This window comes from Balaenoptera borealis (assembly GCF_965194805.1).
Source record: "Balaenoptera borealis genome assembly, chromosome: 4".
Classification (NCBI taxonomy): Eukaryota; Metazoa; Chordata; class Mammalia; order Artiodactyla; family Balaenopteridae; genus Balaenoptera; species Balaenoptera borealis.
Genome location: NC_138861.1, coordinates 98,807,746 through 98,827,789, shown reverse-complemented (window position 1 = coordinate 98,827,789; position 20,044 = coordinate 98,807,746). Strand labels below are relative to the sequence as shown.

At 35.2% G+C, this 20,044-nt stretch overlaps 1 protein-coding gene across 3 annotated transcripts in view; it reads left to right on the top strand.

Moving 5' to 3' along the window:
- Positions 1-20,044, top strand: part of PI4K2B (phosphatidylinositol 4-kinase type 2 beta) — a 42,320-nt gene that overhangs the window by 16,289 nt on the left and 5,987 nt on the right. For 2 of the 3 annotated variants that reach the window (XM_082389289.1, XM_082389288.1), the window contains 4 exons: positions 1,686-1,785; positions 5,491-5,624; positions 6,199-6,258; positions 13,101-15,267. In XM_082389289.1, the coding sequence (XP_082245415.1) occupies positions 1,686-1,785; positions 5,491-5,624; positions 6,199-6,258; positions 13,101-13,274 (468 nt within the window). In that variant the 3' untranslated portion in view covers positions 13,275-15,267. Of the gene's footprint in view, positions 1-1,685; positions 1,786-5,490; positions 5,625-6,198; positions 6,259-13,100; positions 15,268-20,044 lie in introns of those variants that run through there. The other variant, XR_014243713.1, reaches the window with a different exon arrangement.

The following is a 20,044-nucleotide window of genomic DNA, read 5'->3' as shown; positions in this document are numbered from 1 at the left end:
CTTCTTTCTGAGCCTTATGACTCAGGATTAGATAATGCAGAATTACCCAATAAAATGGAACCTATGTGCTTTACCTGTGAATTATAGCCATTGAACTTAAAAAAATATACTTCTAATGCTTATAAGAAGCTGGTTTTCATGTACATAATAGACTGTGAAGACCCTCAACACTATCAGGATGATAGATTTTAGATCCATTCCTATCAACTTTGACTACCCAAGTTCAAATTTTAGATATTTACATTAGAGATATTTTCAGAATAATTTTACTAGTTTAAATCAGTTTAAACATTTAAGAGAGTTTTAACTGATTAAAAATAAATTTCTCCAATGTTTACAGTCTGTGTATTCTCATCACTTAAAGCTGTTGCCTCACTTTAAAAGTTTGTAGTTTTCCGTGTTCATCAAAGAAATTTAAAATTACATATTCATAGTACTCAGCAATAAAAAAAGAATAAGCTTGATATATGCAATAATGTGAATGAATCTCAAAATCCTGCCAAGTGAAAGAAGCTACACAAAAGGGAAGATACTGTCTGATTCCTTTTATATAAAAATCTAGAAAGTGCAAACTAATCCCTAGGGACAGAAAGCAGGCCATGGTTGCCTGGGGTGGGGTAGAGGAAGGGAGGGGACTGCTAAGAGACACAAGGAAACTTCTGGGTGGTTTCACATCTGTCAGTGCTTGTCAGAGTGTACACTTTAATATGTAAAGTTTATTGTGTGTAAATTATACCTCAATAAAGTTGTAAATAGAAAAAAATGATAGAAATAAAAATAAATGGCAGTTATAGCAGAAATGGGTTTTAAAATACACATATAAAAATATTCATATTTATAACAGTTCCTAAATATATTTTATTGGTATATCTTAAGCAATTGGATTTTACTGAAAACCTTATTCTTCTGCTCTTAAGTATTTTGTGCATTTTCATCGAGATATTTGATATAAACTAACAGGAACAAACCTGGCATATATCACTTGGACCTTCACTCTAATACTTTCAATTTAAAAATTATCTTTTTCACGTCTTGTTATTTTATCTAGGCCACTTAATAATGGCAACCGTCTATTTTTTGATAATAGGAGGTACTGTTTAACATGAAAAGTCTCTTGTCCCTGAGGTCTTCGTTTCCGTTACAGAAGAATGGAGAAGTTAGGAATGGCCTACATTCTGTAATCAAGAGTTTCTTGAAGTTCCTTCTACTGGACCTTATTATATTTAGCTATGGTCATTGGGGAGTTTTATTTAGAAACATTTTGTGTTTGAACTAATTATTTCTATGAGACCGTAGGAAAGACTTGATTTTAATAAGGTAACTTTAAGTTGTTATCTTAAAAATATCAATATTTTGCAAATACCTTACATTTAAGCAATGTATCTAACAATAAATTATCCACTTTTTAAAGTCTTGATAATTCCCAGCCCTCTTCCACAAAGAGGAAAAAAATGAAACTATTAATGCATGAATTTGTAATACCAAATTTAAAAAAAAAATAGTGATTATGAAGTTTTTACTGATTCTTAAGACAGTCTCTTCCCTTAAAGGGTAAATTGGTACCTTCTGGCAACTTTATTTTTATAAGCTCTTCAGATAAAATGTCTTTAAACCTCAACAATTGTTATCTTTTGGAAATATGCATATAAATTTTTTTATCAACAGACTATTTTTCTCCCCTTTAGGAAGCAAAATGGACTGATGATAAAGAAACGCTTATTAAAATAGCTGCAATTGATAATGGTCTAGCATTTCCTTTTAAACATCCTGATGAGTGGAGAGCATGTGAGTATTTAGAACTTTCCATAGATTCTATTCTGGAAAAGTAGTTACCCCTTTTCCAGAATAAGAGGGGATGGAATTTATGGATATCACAATAGCAGAGGAAAAACTGGGTGAAATACAGTCATTCATTAGGGCTCAGTTCTAGGCACTAGGGATGCAAAGATGTGTACTACACTCTGTGGGTCTTGCCATGTATTGTTTGCTTATTTTTGGATGACTGTGTCTGATTTTGATTTTTTGGCTTGTATTAGCCTTGTAAAATAAGTTTGATAGCTTTCCAATTTTTAAATGTATGTAATATGGGAATTATCTATTTTAATATTTTGGTAGAATTTTATTTTCATATTTGGGTAGTATTCACTTCTAAAACAATTTAGGCCTACCTCCCCCTTTTCTAGTGAGTAGTGGCTTAACTGCCTTACCAGTCTCTTCTACAGTTAATGGTCAGGTTTTCTACGTCTTCTTGAGCCAGTTTTAGACGTTGTTATTTTGCTTAAAATTATCCATGTTATCTTGAGTTGTAATTTATGTGTATAAGTGTTTTGTAGAATTCTCTTATGATTTAAGAAACCCCCTCTGTGCATATTAAATATTTAGGGGTGAAATGAAATGGAATTTGCTTTAAAATACTTAGGGGGAGGAAAAACAGGGATACATGAAACAAATTTTATAAGAAATTTGGTGATAATTGAATTAGGTTATTCAGAATATGGGAATTCATTGTACTAGTTTTTAAAATTTTTGTGTATGTTTGAAATATATGTAATAAATTAAAAAAATAATCTCTGTATCTATGACTCTGCCTCTTTTAAATTCCTACTGTTTATTGGATTTTTTTTCACTAGACTTGCCCAAGATTGTCTGTTATAAAGCACTGGCCCATATATATATAATATATATGATTATATATAAATATAATATACAAAACAAATATACATAATTATATAAATATATTTTATATATAATTTTTTTGCTTTTATCAGATAATTGGCCTTCTATTAATCAGGTTTCCAGTTTGTTTATTTGCTTTTTCTTTTTCATAATTTATGTTTTCCATTATTATTTTCTTCTATTGTGTTCATGCTATTTTTTTTTCCTATATTTTTTTTTTCTAGGCATCATTTGGCTAAAGCACAGATTGGCTAGGTGTTGCATTGTTGTTCTGCTTTTACGTATTCATACTTCCCGATTTTATTTTGACAGGAATAATTTAGAAGTATTTTGTTTGGTTTTAAATTTCTAGGGCAGTTGATTTAAAAAAACTGTCCATTGTTATTTTCAAGTTTTATTGCTTTGGGATCTGTGAATGTTAACTGTGTGAATTCTGCTCTTTGAAATGTTTTAGTAATTCTTTTGTAACTTTTATGGCCAGTTTGAAGGACTGTATTTGAGAAGAATGCGGTTAGGCACAAAGTTCTGTGTCTGTCTACTAATGAAAGCTTGTTAGTCAAATCATATTCTTGATATATTTTTTGACCACTTGATCTGTTAATTTTTTAGAGACAAAGTTCACTGTGATTGTGATTTTGTCAATTTCTTCTTGCATTTCTATACATTTTTTGCTTTGTATTTCACACGCAAAGGCCCAGCGTTTTATCTTGCTGTTGGCTTGTTCTTTTCATTAGTGTAAAATATATCCCTCGCAGTGTTTTTGGCATTTCTTATTTAGTCTGTTGTAACATTGCTGTACCTCGTTTCTTTTTATTAGTATTTACCTGTATTATTCTATACTTTTATTTTCAACTTTCATTATTTTAAGTGTATGACATATGAACAGCTCTTAGCTGAATTTTTTTTTTTTTTTTTACCCAATCTGAGATCCTTTTAATAGGTACACTTAACTCTGTAGTTTGTCTCAATAAACTACTGATGTGTTTGAACTTTTCCTGCCATCTTTTTTTTTTTTCTATTTACCATGAATTTCAATTTTTTCTTTTTTTCCTTTCCTATCTTTGGTTGAACTGACTTGAGATGTCTTTGTTCTATTTTTTTTTTTTCCTCTAATGGTTTGGAATCTATATGCAAATTGCATTTTAAAAGTGTCAAGTTTAAGATGCCTACAGTACACCTGGAAAATTTTACCAAACACACAGTTGGGAATTAAGGGTCTAGAACTTGAAAGATTAATTGGTATTGAGGATGTCATTTTTAAACTGTCACCTTGGTAAGTGGAAGCCGTAGTGGTGTTGCTATCACCTGGGAAAATCATGGTGAACAAATGTCATCACTAGGACAATGTGTGAGGTACATAGGTACTCAATAAATGTTTCATGAATATTTAGTAGATGAAGGAGAGGAAGGACTAAGTGTAGAATCTGGGAATGGTGACATTGAAAATGAGAGGAAAAGCCAGCAAACAAGAGGAATGGCTTAAAAGACAGAAGGTAAAGTTTGAGAGAGTGGTATCTCCAAAACCACATAGAAGAGAATTTCACAGAGGGAGATGATAGAGAACAGTCCTGCTTGCTGCAAAGACACATGAAGTAGCATGAGGGCTGAAAATGGGCTTTTTGAGAAACCCTTATGAGATGACTGGTGATCTTAGGGGTGGAGAGTTTGAATGGTGATAGTAGAAGTTGAGGGATAGGGATTGGAAGTAGAGGCAGGCATAGAATGAGGGCTTTTCTTTTATATAATTGGTCAGGGAAAGGTCAAAGGGAAATTGGACATAGCTTCAGAGATGTAGGCCACAGGAAAGGCTTTCTTTGGAATGGACTGTACTTCCCGCAGTGTTCAAAGAGATAGATAAAAGAGAATTCAAAAGGAATGACTCTAAAGGCAGAGTTTTTTCCTCAGGGCTTTCTAAGTGGTAGGAGCTGGAGGTTCGCATTGGATGTACCCACTGGAGTTCTATGGGTGATCATATTCTCATAAGCCTTACATTTTCTTGCAAGAATCTGAATATGTACCCTATCTAGACAATCTCACTACGTTACAAATCTTTCTAGTCCTGGCACTGTGTATATTTAATGGTCTTCTTGGGAGAGAACTAGAGTTAGCCCAGAATCATGGATCTTTTATCCCTCAAAGCCAATTACCTGTTTACCTACTAATGATTTAAAATTTTGGAACATCATACACACACACACACACACACACACACACATATATAAATATGAGTGGTCAGTTCCTGATAATTTGTGGCTGAAAACGCAGGGAGACCTCGGCCATGGTATCTGGGGCTGTGAACAAATTATAGATACCCCTCAGTTTCCAAACACAGGAACCAGAGATTCAGATATATTTTTTGATATAGGGCTGTTTGAGATAGACTCATTATCAAAACTCTTACTGTTTCCTATTTAAAACTCAGAAACCTAACCAGTTCAGGTAACACCTTACTGTGCTTTACCATCTGAATTAACCATCCAAACTTAGAAATATGAATAATTTAGATGGCAAAAACTAATTGTTCTCTCTGATACCTCCTTTCTCCTTTTTTTTTTTTAACATCTTTATTGGAGTATAATTGCTTTACAGTGGTGTGTTAGTTTCTGCTTTATAACAAAGTGAATCAGCTATACATATACATATATCCCTATATCTCCTCCCTCTTGTGTCTCCCTCCCAGCGTCCCTATCCCACCCCTCTAGGTCTCCTGTCTTTTTTTTAACCTAAGAACTGTAGGGAAAAAACAGGGTAAATTTAGGTCTAAATAAACCATTTCCCCTCACTGATAAGAATACTTTTTTTTTTTTTTTTTAGATCCATTTCACTGGGCTTGGCTTCCTCAAGCAAAAGTTCCTTTTTCTGAAGAAATAAGAAACTTGGTTCTACCATATATTTCTGACATGAACTTTGTGCAAGATTTATGTGAAGATCTTTATGAACTTTTTAAGGTAAATAAGTTTTTAGTTTTAATTATTGCAGAAAATGAAATAAATCTTAAAAGAGATTTTCTTAATAGAGCTAATTTGCAGTTTACTGCTTCTGGTGTCACTGCTTGCAGTAGAACCTGACATAACAGAAAGGAATTAGCAGTTTTACTTTATAGGAGCATAAATTTATGAAGTTACACTATGAGTATTCTTTGGAGTGAAATTACATTATAATTTGAGAAGTTGTTTTCAAAAGTTGAATTTTTACAAAATTACTCTATGAATTATAATAAATGTTTGGTGATCTGCTGTGATTCAATTTTCTTTTTAAAAAAGCCTAAACCCATTGGCTGGAAAGTCATTTTAAATCCTTTCTGGAACAAGTTGGAGTATAACTACACTGTTTATTGTCATTCTGGAGGAATACGAAAATACATCAAGTAAAAATAATCTTTTCATGCTATTTTTTTCTATTAGGAATGCTTTCTAATGACCTTATGTGCTGAGTTGAAGAGTTCATTTGTTTTCAATTTTTTTTTTTCAAAGATCCTGATTTTTGGAATTATAGTAATGTTTTCTTTCCTTTTTGTGATAGACTGACAGAAGATTCGACAAAGCCACTTTTGAAAGGCAGATGTCTGTGATGAGGGGTCAGGTAGGTCACCTTTTTAAGATCTTGTTCATTAAGGAAAAACTCTCTCTTTGAAACAGTAGTCAACTTTTTTTTTTTCCATTGTGACCCAAAGATGCAGCTCTCAACACTGTCCTTTATTCTGAACCAAAATAGCTCAGATGATTAGAAATGAAGTTGATTTCAATACTCTTTTGTCTTCTGTATTAGATTTTTTTACCTTGTTGTGTATTGTTTAGTTAGCCAGTCTCCTCCTACTGCTAATTCTTGTCCTCATTTTGATAACTGTTTTCCTGAGTGTTGGTATCGTTTTCCTCCTCAAATCCACTTGCTTGAATGTTTCAATACCACGTTCTGTTTCCTGTTGATTATTTTCCTCATAAAGTATGTTTGGCCTTTGCTAGAGCAGTCAGTAAATAACCATGTCACCATGGTTGAGCACTAATTGGGACATAAAAATACTAGTTGTAACTCAGTCCTCTCACTCCTTTTCACCTCCTTTAATTAGCAATACAGGGTATCAGTTACATCTGCTGGTGTGGACCTGCAGGCTGGGCTGACCTACAGGTGATGTCTGGTTCTTCTACTCTACTAATAGTATTTAGATTCCGAAAGGAAGACTTGAAATGAAAATAAACTATAGTGTAAACATTGTCTTTTAGTGACTTACTAATTAACTTTTTCTTCCTAAAATATGCATTTCATTTAAGGTAGCTATTTGCTGTATACCTGTGACAAAGAAGACAAGTCTAGGTTTTGCACTATTTATTATATAACATTAACAAATAGATATAGTTAAATTAGATAACTATGTATTCATCATATATTTATTAACAGAACCAGCGCCAGAAACTGTCCTAGTGGTTGAGATACAGCAGTGAGTAAAAACCAAGTTCCTACTGTGATGGAGCTCTTGCTCTGATGAGGCTGGGGGTCAGGAAAAGGGACAGATTATTAGCATGTACATCTCTCTGTGTTCTCTTGCGCTTATACAGTGCTTTGCTGGAGTCATAAGTTTTAAATAGTAAGTGAAATGGCTGGAGAAGCAGGCTAGAGCCAGCTTTTGGAGGGCCTTAAGTGCCAGGTATAGATTCCACATGGAAGGGGTTGGAGCAGTTGTGATAACCCAAGTGCCCATCAACAGATGATTGGCTTAGAATACAGTGGAATATTACTCAGCCACAAAAAAGAATGAAATATTGCCATTTGCAGCAACATGGATAGACCTAAAGAACATTATACTTAATGAAATAAGTCAGCGAAAGACAAAACTTATATGATTATCACTTATATGTGAAATCTAAAAAATAATACAAATGAATTTATATACAAAACAGGAACAGATTCACAGACATAGAAAACAAATTTATGATTACCAAACGGGAGAGGGAGAGGGGAGAGACAAATTAGGAGTATGGGATTAACAAACTACTGTACCTAAAATAGATAATCAACAAGGATTTACTGTATAGCACAGGGAATTATACCCAGTATCTTGTAATAACATTTAATGGAGTATAATCTGCAAAAAAAAAAAAAAGAATCACTAAGCTATACACCTGAAACTAATGCAATATATTGTAAATCAACTATACTTCAAGTTTTAAAAAAGGGTTGTGAAAATGACTAAGTTGTCTATTTACTAGTATGGCGAGATCTCCAGAATATATTATGTTATAAAATGTAGTGCATAATGGTATGTATAAGCTGCTAATATATTGTATATAATAAAAAAGGAATCAGAATATTTTTTTAAAAGGGAGAGTCATAATGAGACTTACATTTCCCGAGAGGAGACCTTACCCTGGGGTTTCTCCTATCAACTCCCTGAGATTATGTGCTAAATTCTGTTTATATGTGTGTCTTGGGCATGGAGTGGGCGATAGAATTTATATCCCAGCAAAAGGTGTCCATAACCCAACAAAGAACCCCTGCAGATTGGACAGTGGGGTGCATATTGACTCAGCAGATGAGTCTAGAGCCAGGGAGCCTTGTGGGGAGGTGTTTTCTTCGGTAATTCAGGTATGAATGATGGGCTTAGATGATTGATGATTGTAATTATGTTGCTGAGTGTTACCACCCTAAACTATATTTGAACTAAATTTTCAGGCATAGGTAATTATGGCCTAATTTGGCATTTTTGCTTGAAACAAATCTATTTGACTTAACAATATGCTCCATCTTCTGGAATTCTCTTATCCCTAAAGATGTATCTTTATTTCAGAAATGTTTGTGTGTTTTTTTAAAATAAAAGCTGTAAATAATCTTGCAAGCTTTAATTGTAGATTAAAGTTAGTATGTGAGAAATTTTAATTTTAAAATGCTTGTCTGAACAGATATGGGGACATTCTAGTTCTAAGGTCTATTACAAAGATATACCAGTGGCTATCTGCTGTTTTAGGTTTATTTATTCATATCCTGTCTCGTTTACAAAGGAGTAAAGTATTACACAAATGGGTGTAATAGAATATAAAAGTGACAGGATCAGGATCTGGGAAAGAAAAAATAAAATAAAACCTTATATGTTTTAATTTGATTTTGTTTTGGTTTTTTATTTTAATTTGGTTTTGACCTTTCTGATAGCCAAAAAGAGTAAGGTACTCTGACCATGTACATGATTGTGTAGCTCTCTGGTTTTAACCCTTTTTTAAAAAAGCTGGTCTGAAAAAAATCAGGTATTATTTTATATACTAAAGTAAATCAGTGCTTTGAAACCAAGGCTTAACAAACAAAAACGAATACCTGTGTTTCAAGCAACAGAATTCATTATTCAGCCAGTTCCTTAATCGAGTCAAAATGCTTGTGTTATTGAAACCGAAAGTGGGATCCGGCTGCTCACTGCTCAAAAACCAAAAAGAGGCAAGGTTGGTGGAAAGGAAAGTTTGCTTTATTTTAGATGCCGGCAACTGGGGTTGGGGGAAGGGCGGACGCCTGTCCAATGGCCAACTCCCCTCCCCCCTCCTACAACCAGCGGGCAAGAGCTTTTATAGATGGAGGGAGGGGGCTACATGCAGAAACAGCACAGGCAGCTCTGACAGTCGTCCTGAAATTGGTCATGCGGTGCTCTGACCAGCGTCATCTTGGTTGTTGTAAGTACAGTTACTCTTCACTTCCAGGGTCGGTTTGTTCCCATTTCCTTGAGGCCAATTCTTGGAATTGTGGCAGCTTAGGTCATGGCTACAGTCTGGTCATCATGTAGTTAACTTCTTCCACTTGATGGGGGTTTCAGTATCTATAAGACAGCTCACAGGATATGGCCCAGAATATTATCTATAGCCCTTGAGGAGGAACTAAAGGTCTTTGACTATGCTTAGTGACTAACCTGTTATTATTTGGTCTCCTTTGGCTGTCTTCCTTTGTTTCCGCATTTTCTCATTTCTCTGATTAAACTTATTCTCCGGCTAAGATTTTTCCACAGACAAAAGGCAGGCAGAGGACATAGGGTCCTGCTCCGTTTCATTATTTCAATCATTTATAATTATCCCTTGAATCCCTCTCCCTTCTAATTTTACCAATTAACATCATGATTTGTGCTTCGTACAACCAAGTCTTTTGTCCTAGTTTATAGTAAGTTTTTAGTTTTGCACACATAATCAGTGACAATTCTCATTCTACATATAAAGATGTGGACTGGAATTAGGAATTAGTATGAAGGCATTTCTTTTAAAATTTGACTAGAAATGTTTATTCAGTTAAAATTTTTGAATTTTACATTAAATAGCAGTAGGGTCACGATCAAGCTCAATAAGAGCATTCATTTTATATTCTACCTGTGCCTACTTGGAACACTGGACCTCAGAAATACTTATTTATTTGAAATATATTTTATATACAATCTGAAAAAAGTGGCAGAAATGATTAATAAAACAGTTTTATTAATACAGGGTGAAATTCTATTCAGTGATATATAAACCAGAAGCTCATTTGCAGATTCAGTAAAAATTGATGTTAAAGAAAATGAAAGTGACACTTTCGTACCTCCTGAGTACTTGACTCTACTAGATATTTTTATGTTTGTTATTATTTTTCCTCATAACAGCTCTACATAGTTGTCTGCATTTTGTAACTTGGCTCAAATGGGTTAACATGTTGCATCTGTTTAATAAGGGAGTCTAAGTCTGGCAAATCTGCAACATTTCGGCATTGCCTCTGCCTGGGGTCCTTATCATCTCTTCTCTGGATTTAATGATCTTCTAAGTGGTGTCCCTACCTCTTTTCCCATCCTTCTTCCACATTAGACCAGAACAATCTCTCTCAAAGCAGATAGTATCCTCTCTTTTGTGATTTAAAACTCCCCTGATTTGTCAGTCAGTATAGGCTTAAGCCCTGACTTTGAGCACCTTTGCAGTCTGCCTCCGCCCAACATACCTGCCTTTATCTCTTGTCATTTTCAGCTTCCCCTAAGCCTAGGCTCTCAGAACTGTTCTTCAGTCCCAGTTCACATTTCCCAGTGGTGCCCTTTGCATGCTGTCGTCTCTCCTTGGGTGCCTTTTCCTCTTCCTCTGGAGAACAGTTTTTCCTTCAAGCTCCAGCTCTGTCTTCCTAGGCTTCTCCTGCCACTCAAGGAGTTCTGATTTCCCTAGCACTCCATGGGAGTACTGGGGTCACATTTCACTCAGAAATTGGATGTTAAGACAGCACATTGGGGGAGTTTCCTGGTGGCCTAGTGGTTAGGATTCCGGGCTTTCACTGCTGCAGCCCGGGTTCAATCCTTCGTCGGGAAACAGATCCCACAAGCCATATGGTGCAGACCAAAAAAAAAAAAGGACTGCAAATTGGGCATAGTACAGTTGAAAAATAGCTTAAAACCAACCGGGAAGTAGAATATATGTAGTTTTATGTAGATAGTACAGTAATTCTCATGCCCACTAAAATTTGAGGACCAGTGAACTAATCCAAAGGAAAGCAAAGTCTATATGCAGAAGTCTGTGAGTTCACACCATCTGCCCTTGACCTATCGCACCCCTACCATGGTATCAAATGTGGCATAGATGGAGCATTCTAAAATGTTTTTCCTTGCCTGCAATGTTTAGTCTATTTCTAAAAATAATCTTCTCTGATGTAAAGATGTAGTAATAGATGTGTTTATTCTTTGGGAAATGAAAAAATGAGTGGTATGTAAAGGAGGGGATCAGATTATAAAGTCAGGGCATAGATCCACTGTTGCTGAAGTGTTTGTCACACTACATTCCAGTTATTTGTTCGTGCGGCTGTTTGTTTCTAGAATGTGTGCACTTTAAGGCTCAGATGGGTTTTTTCCCTCGTATTTAGTCTTCTCCCCAACACAGTGCGTGCTCAGTAAATAAATGCAAGATCATCAAGTGTCTTCTCAACTCCCAAAGAAATACTAATATTTTGGATAGCTTTAAGACTGAATAATTTTTGCTATTATATATTTGAAATTTTTTAGTCTTGTAGAATGACTCTCATTTTCTTTGTACCATTCCGCTTCTAGATTCTCTACAACAATCATATATTGTTTTTAGAGTCAGGAAAATATTAGGTGTTACTTAAATTAGTGTGTTTAGATTAACATGTTTAGAATAGGATTTTTAAAATCAAAAGAGGAAACTAACTGAATATTTCATTCCTTAGCCATGCTGGTACCCACATTTATTTTCATGGTAAGGACAATGCTTATAAACATAAATTTTGTAAATTCTTTTTGTCTTTTCATCCAAACATAACCAGCCTAGAAGATTTTAAGGGAAGAGCTTAAAAGGAATCCTAAACCATAAATACAATGAGTAACTACTATTACTAGTAAAGGTTTATTTCTCTGATGTATTAAATACTTCAGATCTTCCAGGATCTAAACCATCTAGTTTATACCGTTCAAGTATTATGACATTTATTTATTAGTATGGCTTTATGTTGAAACCTTTATGCTTATCTCACTATTAAACAGTCTTTACAACAACTAGTAAACTGCACACCATCTGTATATTAAATATTTTCAAATACCTGAAGGAGACATCCTTATTTCTAAAGTACACAACAAAGGGAATTTTTTACCTGATATGCAGGGAAAAAAAGAAAATGAATTATTAAATTTTTATATGAACAGAGTAGAATAGGCTGTAAGCTATGCATTGTTTCATAACCTTATTTATATGCTCAAGTAGCAATTCCAAGAGTATGTTTAAACATGGAATGTAATATAGTTTACTTTTCCTAGTTTTACTTTTCCTACTTAAGAATAGACTCTTAAATAAAACTTTACTTTAAATGCTACCTTCCCCAGTTCTCTTAACTCACTTGCCCTGCGTCATGCTTCCCCATAGCACTTTTTCATTCTAATACTTGGTATAATTTACTTGTTTGTGATGTTTATTGACTCCTCCTCTGCTGAAATATGAGCTCTGTGAAGGCAGAGATTTTGTTTGTTTTCTTACTGTTGCATCCCCAGCACTTAGAACAGGGCCTAGCACGTAATAAGCATGCAATAAATTTATTTGTTGAATGAGTGGGTAAGGCAAGTATTTAGTAAAAACCAGACTATTTAGACCAGTATTTGTTTAGGTCCAGTGTCAAATGGGGTACGTATGTGGAACCATTCACTTCATTCAGTCTCTGGCTCCATTGCTCCTGGACATAGATGCATTCTAGAATATTTCAAAGTTACCAATTGGCAAAAATTATTTGATTTTAATCCCGTGCATTTGTCTGTGTATATGTATGTGTGTGTATAAGCATACATATGTCCACATATATATATTGAGAGCAGTTACTCCTCATCACATTCTCTGCTGGGCATAAATGGATGAAATAAAAATTGTAGTTATGAATAGATGGTTAAAATAATGTCAATGAACAGAAGGTTTTTATCTTTTTTGAACTGATGAAAACCTCTCTTCTTTCCACAGATCTTAAATCTTACTCAGGCATTGAGAGACAGGAGGAGTCCTGTCCAGCTAGTACAGATGCCTTGTGTGATTGTGGAGCGCAGTCAAGGTGGAGGTCAGGGTCGGATCGTCCACCTCAGCAATTCATTCACCCAGACTGTCCACTGCAGGAAGCCTTTTTTTTCCTCCTGGTAGCAGATGTGAGAGAAAGAAACTGTTTGGCATTATTGTGTTGTTACAACATTACCGCCCTGTAAACCTGCTGGTAAGAGCTCCAGTTGCCAAAACCTCAAATAATATAAGTTTCTAAAAGGTTTTCTTTTGAATGTAATTGAAGTTTACAGTTTTTTGTCCAAATATTAAATTTCTATTTCAGGGAAGAGGTGATATATCTCCTATATCGTATTTTTGTAGAAAAATTGTACTTTATGTTGTTGATGTTAGTTTCAGAGGTAATTTCATAGTTTACACATTCTGGAATGACTATAATTACTCTAGAATTCCAAACAGAAAAATAAGGTGTTTGTTGACTTTGAATACAATAACTTTTTATATACTTTTTTAATATTGAGAAGAATGGTCATGTTAACTCTTCTTACATTATAAAAGGCCTTTGAGGATGAAACTGCTCTTATGAGCTTTAATAGAGTAGTTAATAGAAAATAGTTAAGAATAAAGCAATGTTGCCTTAATTTAAAAAGCTGCTATTTTAGAACTTGAATAAATGCTCCTAAAGTGACCATTATTAGGGACCAGAAAATTATATTTCAAGTTACCAATGACTATTTTCTTTTGTGTACTTCAGAATATTTTTGGCCAATTATTTTGTTATAGTGAGGGGAAAAAAAATCTAATGCTATCTCCCCCTTTAAAAAAATGGAAACACTCAACTGAGACTTGAGGGGAATAATATGAAATTAAGATAGATCCCCAGTATTTTGAAATTCCAGAATAACATTAAAAATTCCCTTCTGTTTCTTGCATGGGATTAATACTTAATCAGTTAGTACCTCAGAGTACTGATCTCGTTCAATTTAGTACTTCAATTAGTATTAAACTTCACTGAAAGGTAAACCATAACTCAAACTGTATACTGGGTTGCATTTTCAGGTCCTAGGACATAACCTCTTAAAAATAATAGTAGTGTGTAGGGTACTTGAAATTACTGATGTTATTATAATTAGTCAACTTTAGAATACTAGTCCCAATTAAAGGGGGACGTAACAGAGATAACCATTAAGTCATTTTTATTTGATTTTGAATATCAGTATTTCTGGCATCCTGGGAATTTGTAGTACTTTTAACTTACCAAGTGATTGAAATTGAGATGAGCCCGATACGAAGATTTGATCCCAAAGAAGCAGGAGCTTCATTCTCTTCTTAGGCTCCAAACAAATAACATCACCACTCAGACTAAACTGGGCAGTTTGTGGTCTTGGCCTTTTGTTGTTAAGCTTTCTGTCCTGTAATTTTTTAAATTAAGTTATTTTTATGTAAAAAGTATTTCCTGAAGGTTGAATTAGGATGGAAGTCAGATCTGCCGTTCTCCCTTCCTTCACATCTTTCTCTTGGTCTTCGTGGATGTGATGAGTGAGGATACTGCTGTCCTAGTGGAAGTCCATTGGAAACCTGTGTTCTTCTACCTCCTCTGACCCTCCATGATCTTAATGTTGAGATAATGGAAAATTGACTGGAAATTCAAAGCTCAAGCTAATATCTTTAGATAAATACCAGTAATTAAAATGTGCCTTTTGAAGATGTGTTCTTAATGAAATAAGTTGTTATGATGTGGGTACTGCTTTCATAAAACAGGTCTTTCAGTATTTTGAGAATTTCTATATTAATTTTAAAAATGGAAACTTAGTAAGTTGCTACTGTTTTATACCCTAAAATTAAAATAGTGTGGAAATATTTTTAAATGGTCTGACCAGGCCAGAAAAGTAGAGTTGAAATATTTAAGATATGATTACAAGACAGTACATTGGTTTTATTTTATAAATTTTCATGAACTTCATTTTTATTTAAATATTGTGTTAATATTTTCAGTGAGTATATTTATAGTGTCAAACATGGTAGACGAAAGGTAATAAAAATCACTGTCTTAAGACTAGATTTCTCCTGAAGTATGTATATTGAATATTTAGAATGTTTGTAAATACATTTATGTTTATAAATGATGCCAAACCACCATTTTCTTACTGCATATATTAGTAGTATAGTTTAATACTTTATCATTCCAAAAGACATAATTAACTGGAATCTTTATAATTAGAGACATTTTCATTTTTATTTGAATATAAGCTGCCTTACTCTCCCCCAAATTTGTCAGCAGTTGAAGACTACGGAAACATGTTTTTTGCAGTCTTGAAAACGATTTGATTCACAAAATTTTTTTTTTAATTTAAAGTTTTTTACTAATGGAATTAAAACCTTATGAAAAACAATGGTGACCAGTTCTTTGATCAGATTACATCTTAAATCCTTTTACAGATATATGAAGAGACAGGCAGCATCTTATGTTTTATAGTCTGCCTTCTTTCCCAAAGTGGCCTGGGCAGCTGTACAGAGTAGTGGCAGAGATCCTCAGTGTGGCTTTGTCTCCAGGCCTCTCTCATGGTGAGTTTGGAGCCATGTAACCGAGTTCTGGTCAGTAAGATGTGCGGATGAGGGATATATGGGGCTTCCAGACCTGGCAGTAAAACTCACTGCGTCACAACCAGTGGTCACCGTTGACCACTCTCTTGCCTTCCCGTTTGGCTATAAACAAAGAATTTGCAAAGTGGAAGCAGCCAGGGCATGTGAGTCACTGCTTGGAAATCTACCAGGAGAGCATGCTGACTGCTTTGGACTGTGACATGAGCAAGAAATAGTGCTTGTGTTTAGTCACTAAAATTTTGCATTTATTTATTAAAACTTACCATAGTCTGTCCTATCCTGGGCGTTAACAGTGTAAATAGAAAAAAAATCATTTTAAAATAAAAAAATAAAAAACCAATTATAGAAGGCTGAATGGCAGCAGCAATGAGTATTTAATCTCAAATCCCCATAGAACAACTAGGATAGCAAAAGAAAAATCACAGTGACACCATCTTCACTAAAATTAGATGATAGAATATCCCTATGGATCCCAGAAATGAGCAGTTTGGGCTAAATCCATCAATAGCAAAAGGATCACATGGGAAGAACAGCTTTGGAGGAGTGAACGGAGGGAAAGTGAGGGGGGCCTGTGATGGTACAAAGAGCCCAGAATCTGCTGACATGTCGTCAGCCCCAAAAGGAGGCACCCCCAGTCATCGTGGCAGTCTCAGCTGGTGCATCCAAAACCACAATCAAAATTGGGAGAGGGCTGTCCAGCATTCAACTGGCAGCTGTAAAGGGAGCCTGCAGGAAGGTATGAGGGTGCCAGGGCAACCTGGTCTTCAGGGTTCCCAGAAGTAGCTGGTGAGAGCACATAGGCCTGCCCTGAGAGAAGCTACTGGATATAGAATAGACATTGACAAGGGAAGGACCCTGGGGATAAAGGAGACAAGGTTCTGATACAGATAGAAAAGGGGACCAGATGAGACAATTCAGAAAGTACTAAGAAGGTTCATAAAAAACTATGTCATCTGGGAATTCCCTGGCGGTCCAGTGGTTAGGACTCAGCACTTTCACTGCTGGGCCCAGGTTCCATCCCTGGTCCGGGAACTAAGATACTGCAAGCCAAGTGGCACGGTCAAATAAATAAGTAAATAAATAAATAAATAAGAATAAAATATCAGCTATTACAAAAATAATAATAAAAATAAAAGTTATCTTAAAAAAAAATGTTATCTAATACTTTGTAGTAACTACAGAAGAGAGAACCGTAGAACTACAAAACCAGGAAACTCCAGGCCTACCTCACCACCTACCCAGGAATCTTCTGAAAATATAGGAGGAAAGTATGACAAAGTCCGTTTCACTTAAACATGACCACATCATACAATATGCTTTAAGAAAACAGGATAACAGCGTGTATAACATACCCACAGAAAATGAAGATATCCTAGAAACTTTTACAAAGCAGAAGAAAACAGTAATATTTGTTAAATTGCTGAAGAAATTCAAGACATGATAGAAGCCAAGAAAGAACAATATAACATCAAAATCAGAAAAGCTCAAAAATTAGATGGACAAGCAACAGGAGGAAATAAAATGAGAGCTGACAGAGCTCAGAGGAAATATTGGAGTTAACAGTATGTTTCAGAAATAAACTAGAAGGAACCCGAGAGCAAATAGACAACATATCCACAGACACTCTACAGCAAACATCATACTTAGTGCTGGAAAATCTAAAGCTTTCTACATTTGTTTTCTGTTGCTGCTGTAATAAATTACCACAAACGTTAGTGTTTTAAACAACACAGATTCATTGTCTGACAGTTCTGCAGGTTAGAAGCCTGATACAGGTGTCACTGGACTAAAATCAGGGTGTCAGCAGGGCTGTGTTTCTTTCTGGAAGCTCTATGAGGGAATCTGTTTCCTTGTCCTTTCTAGTATCGAGGAGCCTCACACATCCCTTGGCTTGTAGCCCTCTCCATCTCCAAAGCCAGCAACAGCGGGCTGAATATTTTTCTCATCACATCATTCTGACATTGACCCTTCTGCCTCCCTCTTGCACTTTTAAGGGCACTTGTTATTACACTGGGCCCACCCAGGTAATCTAGAATAATCTCCCTATGTTAAGGCCTGCTTATATGTAACCTTAATTCCATCTTCAACTTTAATTCCCCTTTGCCATGTAATATATTCAAAAATTCTGGAGATTAGGACATGGACATCTTTGGGGGCCAGTATTCTGCCTTCTGCACTTTCTCTCTGAGATCAGTAATGTGACAAGGGTGCCTACTTTCACAATTCATATTCAGTATTGTACTGGAGAGCATAACCAGTGCAGTAAAGGCAGGGAAGAGGTAAAAGGAATGAGGTTCAGAAAGAAAGAAAGAAAATTGTCATTATTTATAGATGACATAATTATGCATGTAGAAAATTAAAAAGAATCTACCAATGACTGTTAGAATTGATAAGTGAATTTTGCAATGTTTGTATACCAGCAACATTAGTTAGAAAAAGAAAATTTTAAAAGATACCATTTATAGCAGCAGCAAAACACATCAGATTTCTAGGGATAAGTCCAACCAAAGATGTGTAAGCTCTCTACACCAACTATAAAAAGAGTATTGAGAAAAATTCAAGATTTAAATAAATGGAGGGCAATACCATGCTTATGTATAAATAATATTAGCATGTTGATGCTCCCAAGTTTGTCTATAGTTTCAACACAATCAAATCCCATCAGGATTTTTTTAAAAATTGACAAGCTAATTCTAAAATGTATATGGCAATGTTCTGGCCAACCTATGAGACAAGAGCAAAAGTTGGAGGACTTATATGCTACCTGGTCTCAGAACTTACAAAGCTACAGCAATCAAAACAGTGATAATTGGGGTAAAGATAGACATAAGATCAAGGACACAGAAAAGAGAATCCAGAAATAAACCCTACATACATGGTAAACTGATTTTCAACAAAGGTGCCAAGGCATTTCAATAGAAAGGGAAGTCTTTTCAACAAATGATACCGTAATACACACACACACAGTGAACTTTCACTTTCACCCCATACGGAGACCTAAGTATGAGAGCTAAAACTTCTAGAAGAAAGCAGGAGAAAATCTTAGTGACCTTGTTTTTACAGAGATTTCTTAGAGCACAAATGGCACAAACCATTAAAGAAAAAATTGATAAATTGGTCTTCATCAAAACTAAAAACTTTTGCTCTTCAAAAGACACTTCAGAAAATAAAATTTCAAATCATAAACTGGGAGAAAATATTTGACAAATATATCTGATAAAGAATTCCAGAATATATAAAGAGATTGCTCAACTCAGGAATAAGAAGTAAAATAACCCATTTAAGAAATGAACATAGGGGCAGGACAGGAATAAAGATGCATACGTAGAGAATGGACTTGAAGACACGGGGAGGGGGAAGGGTAAGCTGGGACAAAGTGAGAGAGTGGCATGGACATATATACACTACCAAATGTAAAACAGATAGCTAGTGGGAAGCAGCCGCATAGCACAGGGAGGTCAGCTTGGTGCTTTGTGTCCACCTAGAGGGGTGGGATAGGGAGGGTGGGAGGGAGCCGCAAGAGGGAGGAGATATGGGGATGTACGTATATGTATAGCTGATTCACTTTGTTATACAGCAGAAACTAACACAACACTGTAAAGCAATTATACTCCAATAAAGATGTTAAAAAAAAAATGAACAAAATATTTTACACAGACACTTCACAAAATAAGATAAATGAATGGCCAATAAGCACATGAAAAGATGCTCAACATTATCACTAGGGAAATGCAAATAAAACCCACAATGAGTAAAGTTAAACTTAACACCTATCGCACACCCAGCCATTCCTTTTCTTTTACCCACCCAAGCAAGAGAAATGAAAGCAAACGGCTACATAGAAATGTTCACAGCAACCTTTTTTGTAATACCCTAATCTGGACACAACCCAAGTTCACCAACAGGTGAATGGATAAGCAAAAAATACATCCATACAATGAAAAGGAAAAGTCTATGTACTGATAAACCCAACAACATGGATGAATCTCAAAAGGATTATGCTAACTGAAAGAAGCCAAACACAAAGAGAACGTACCATATGGTTCCTTTTATATAAAATTTGCTAAAATGAAAACTAATCCATTGTTAAAGAAAACAGTCCAGTGATTGCTTGGGGACTGAGGTGGATTACTGGGTGGGGGCGGCGGGGATGGTTTGCATGGGGGCCTGAGGAAATTTCGAGGGATGATGGAAATACTTAGTGTCTTGAGTGTGGTCCTGATTTCACAGGTGAGTACATTTATCAAAGATCATCAAATTGCACAGCTCATTGTATGTAAAGTATTCTCATGAAACAATAAACAATGAAT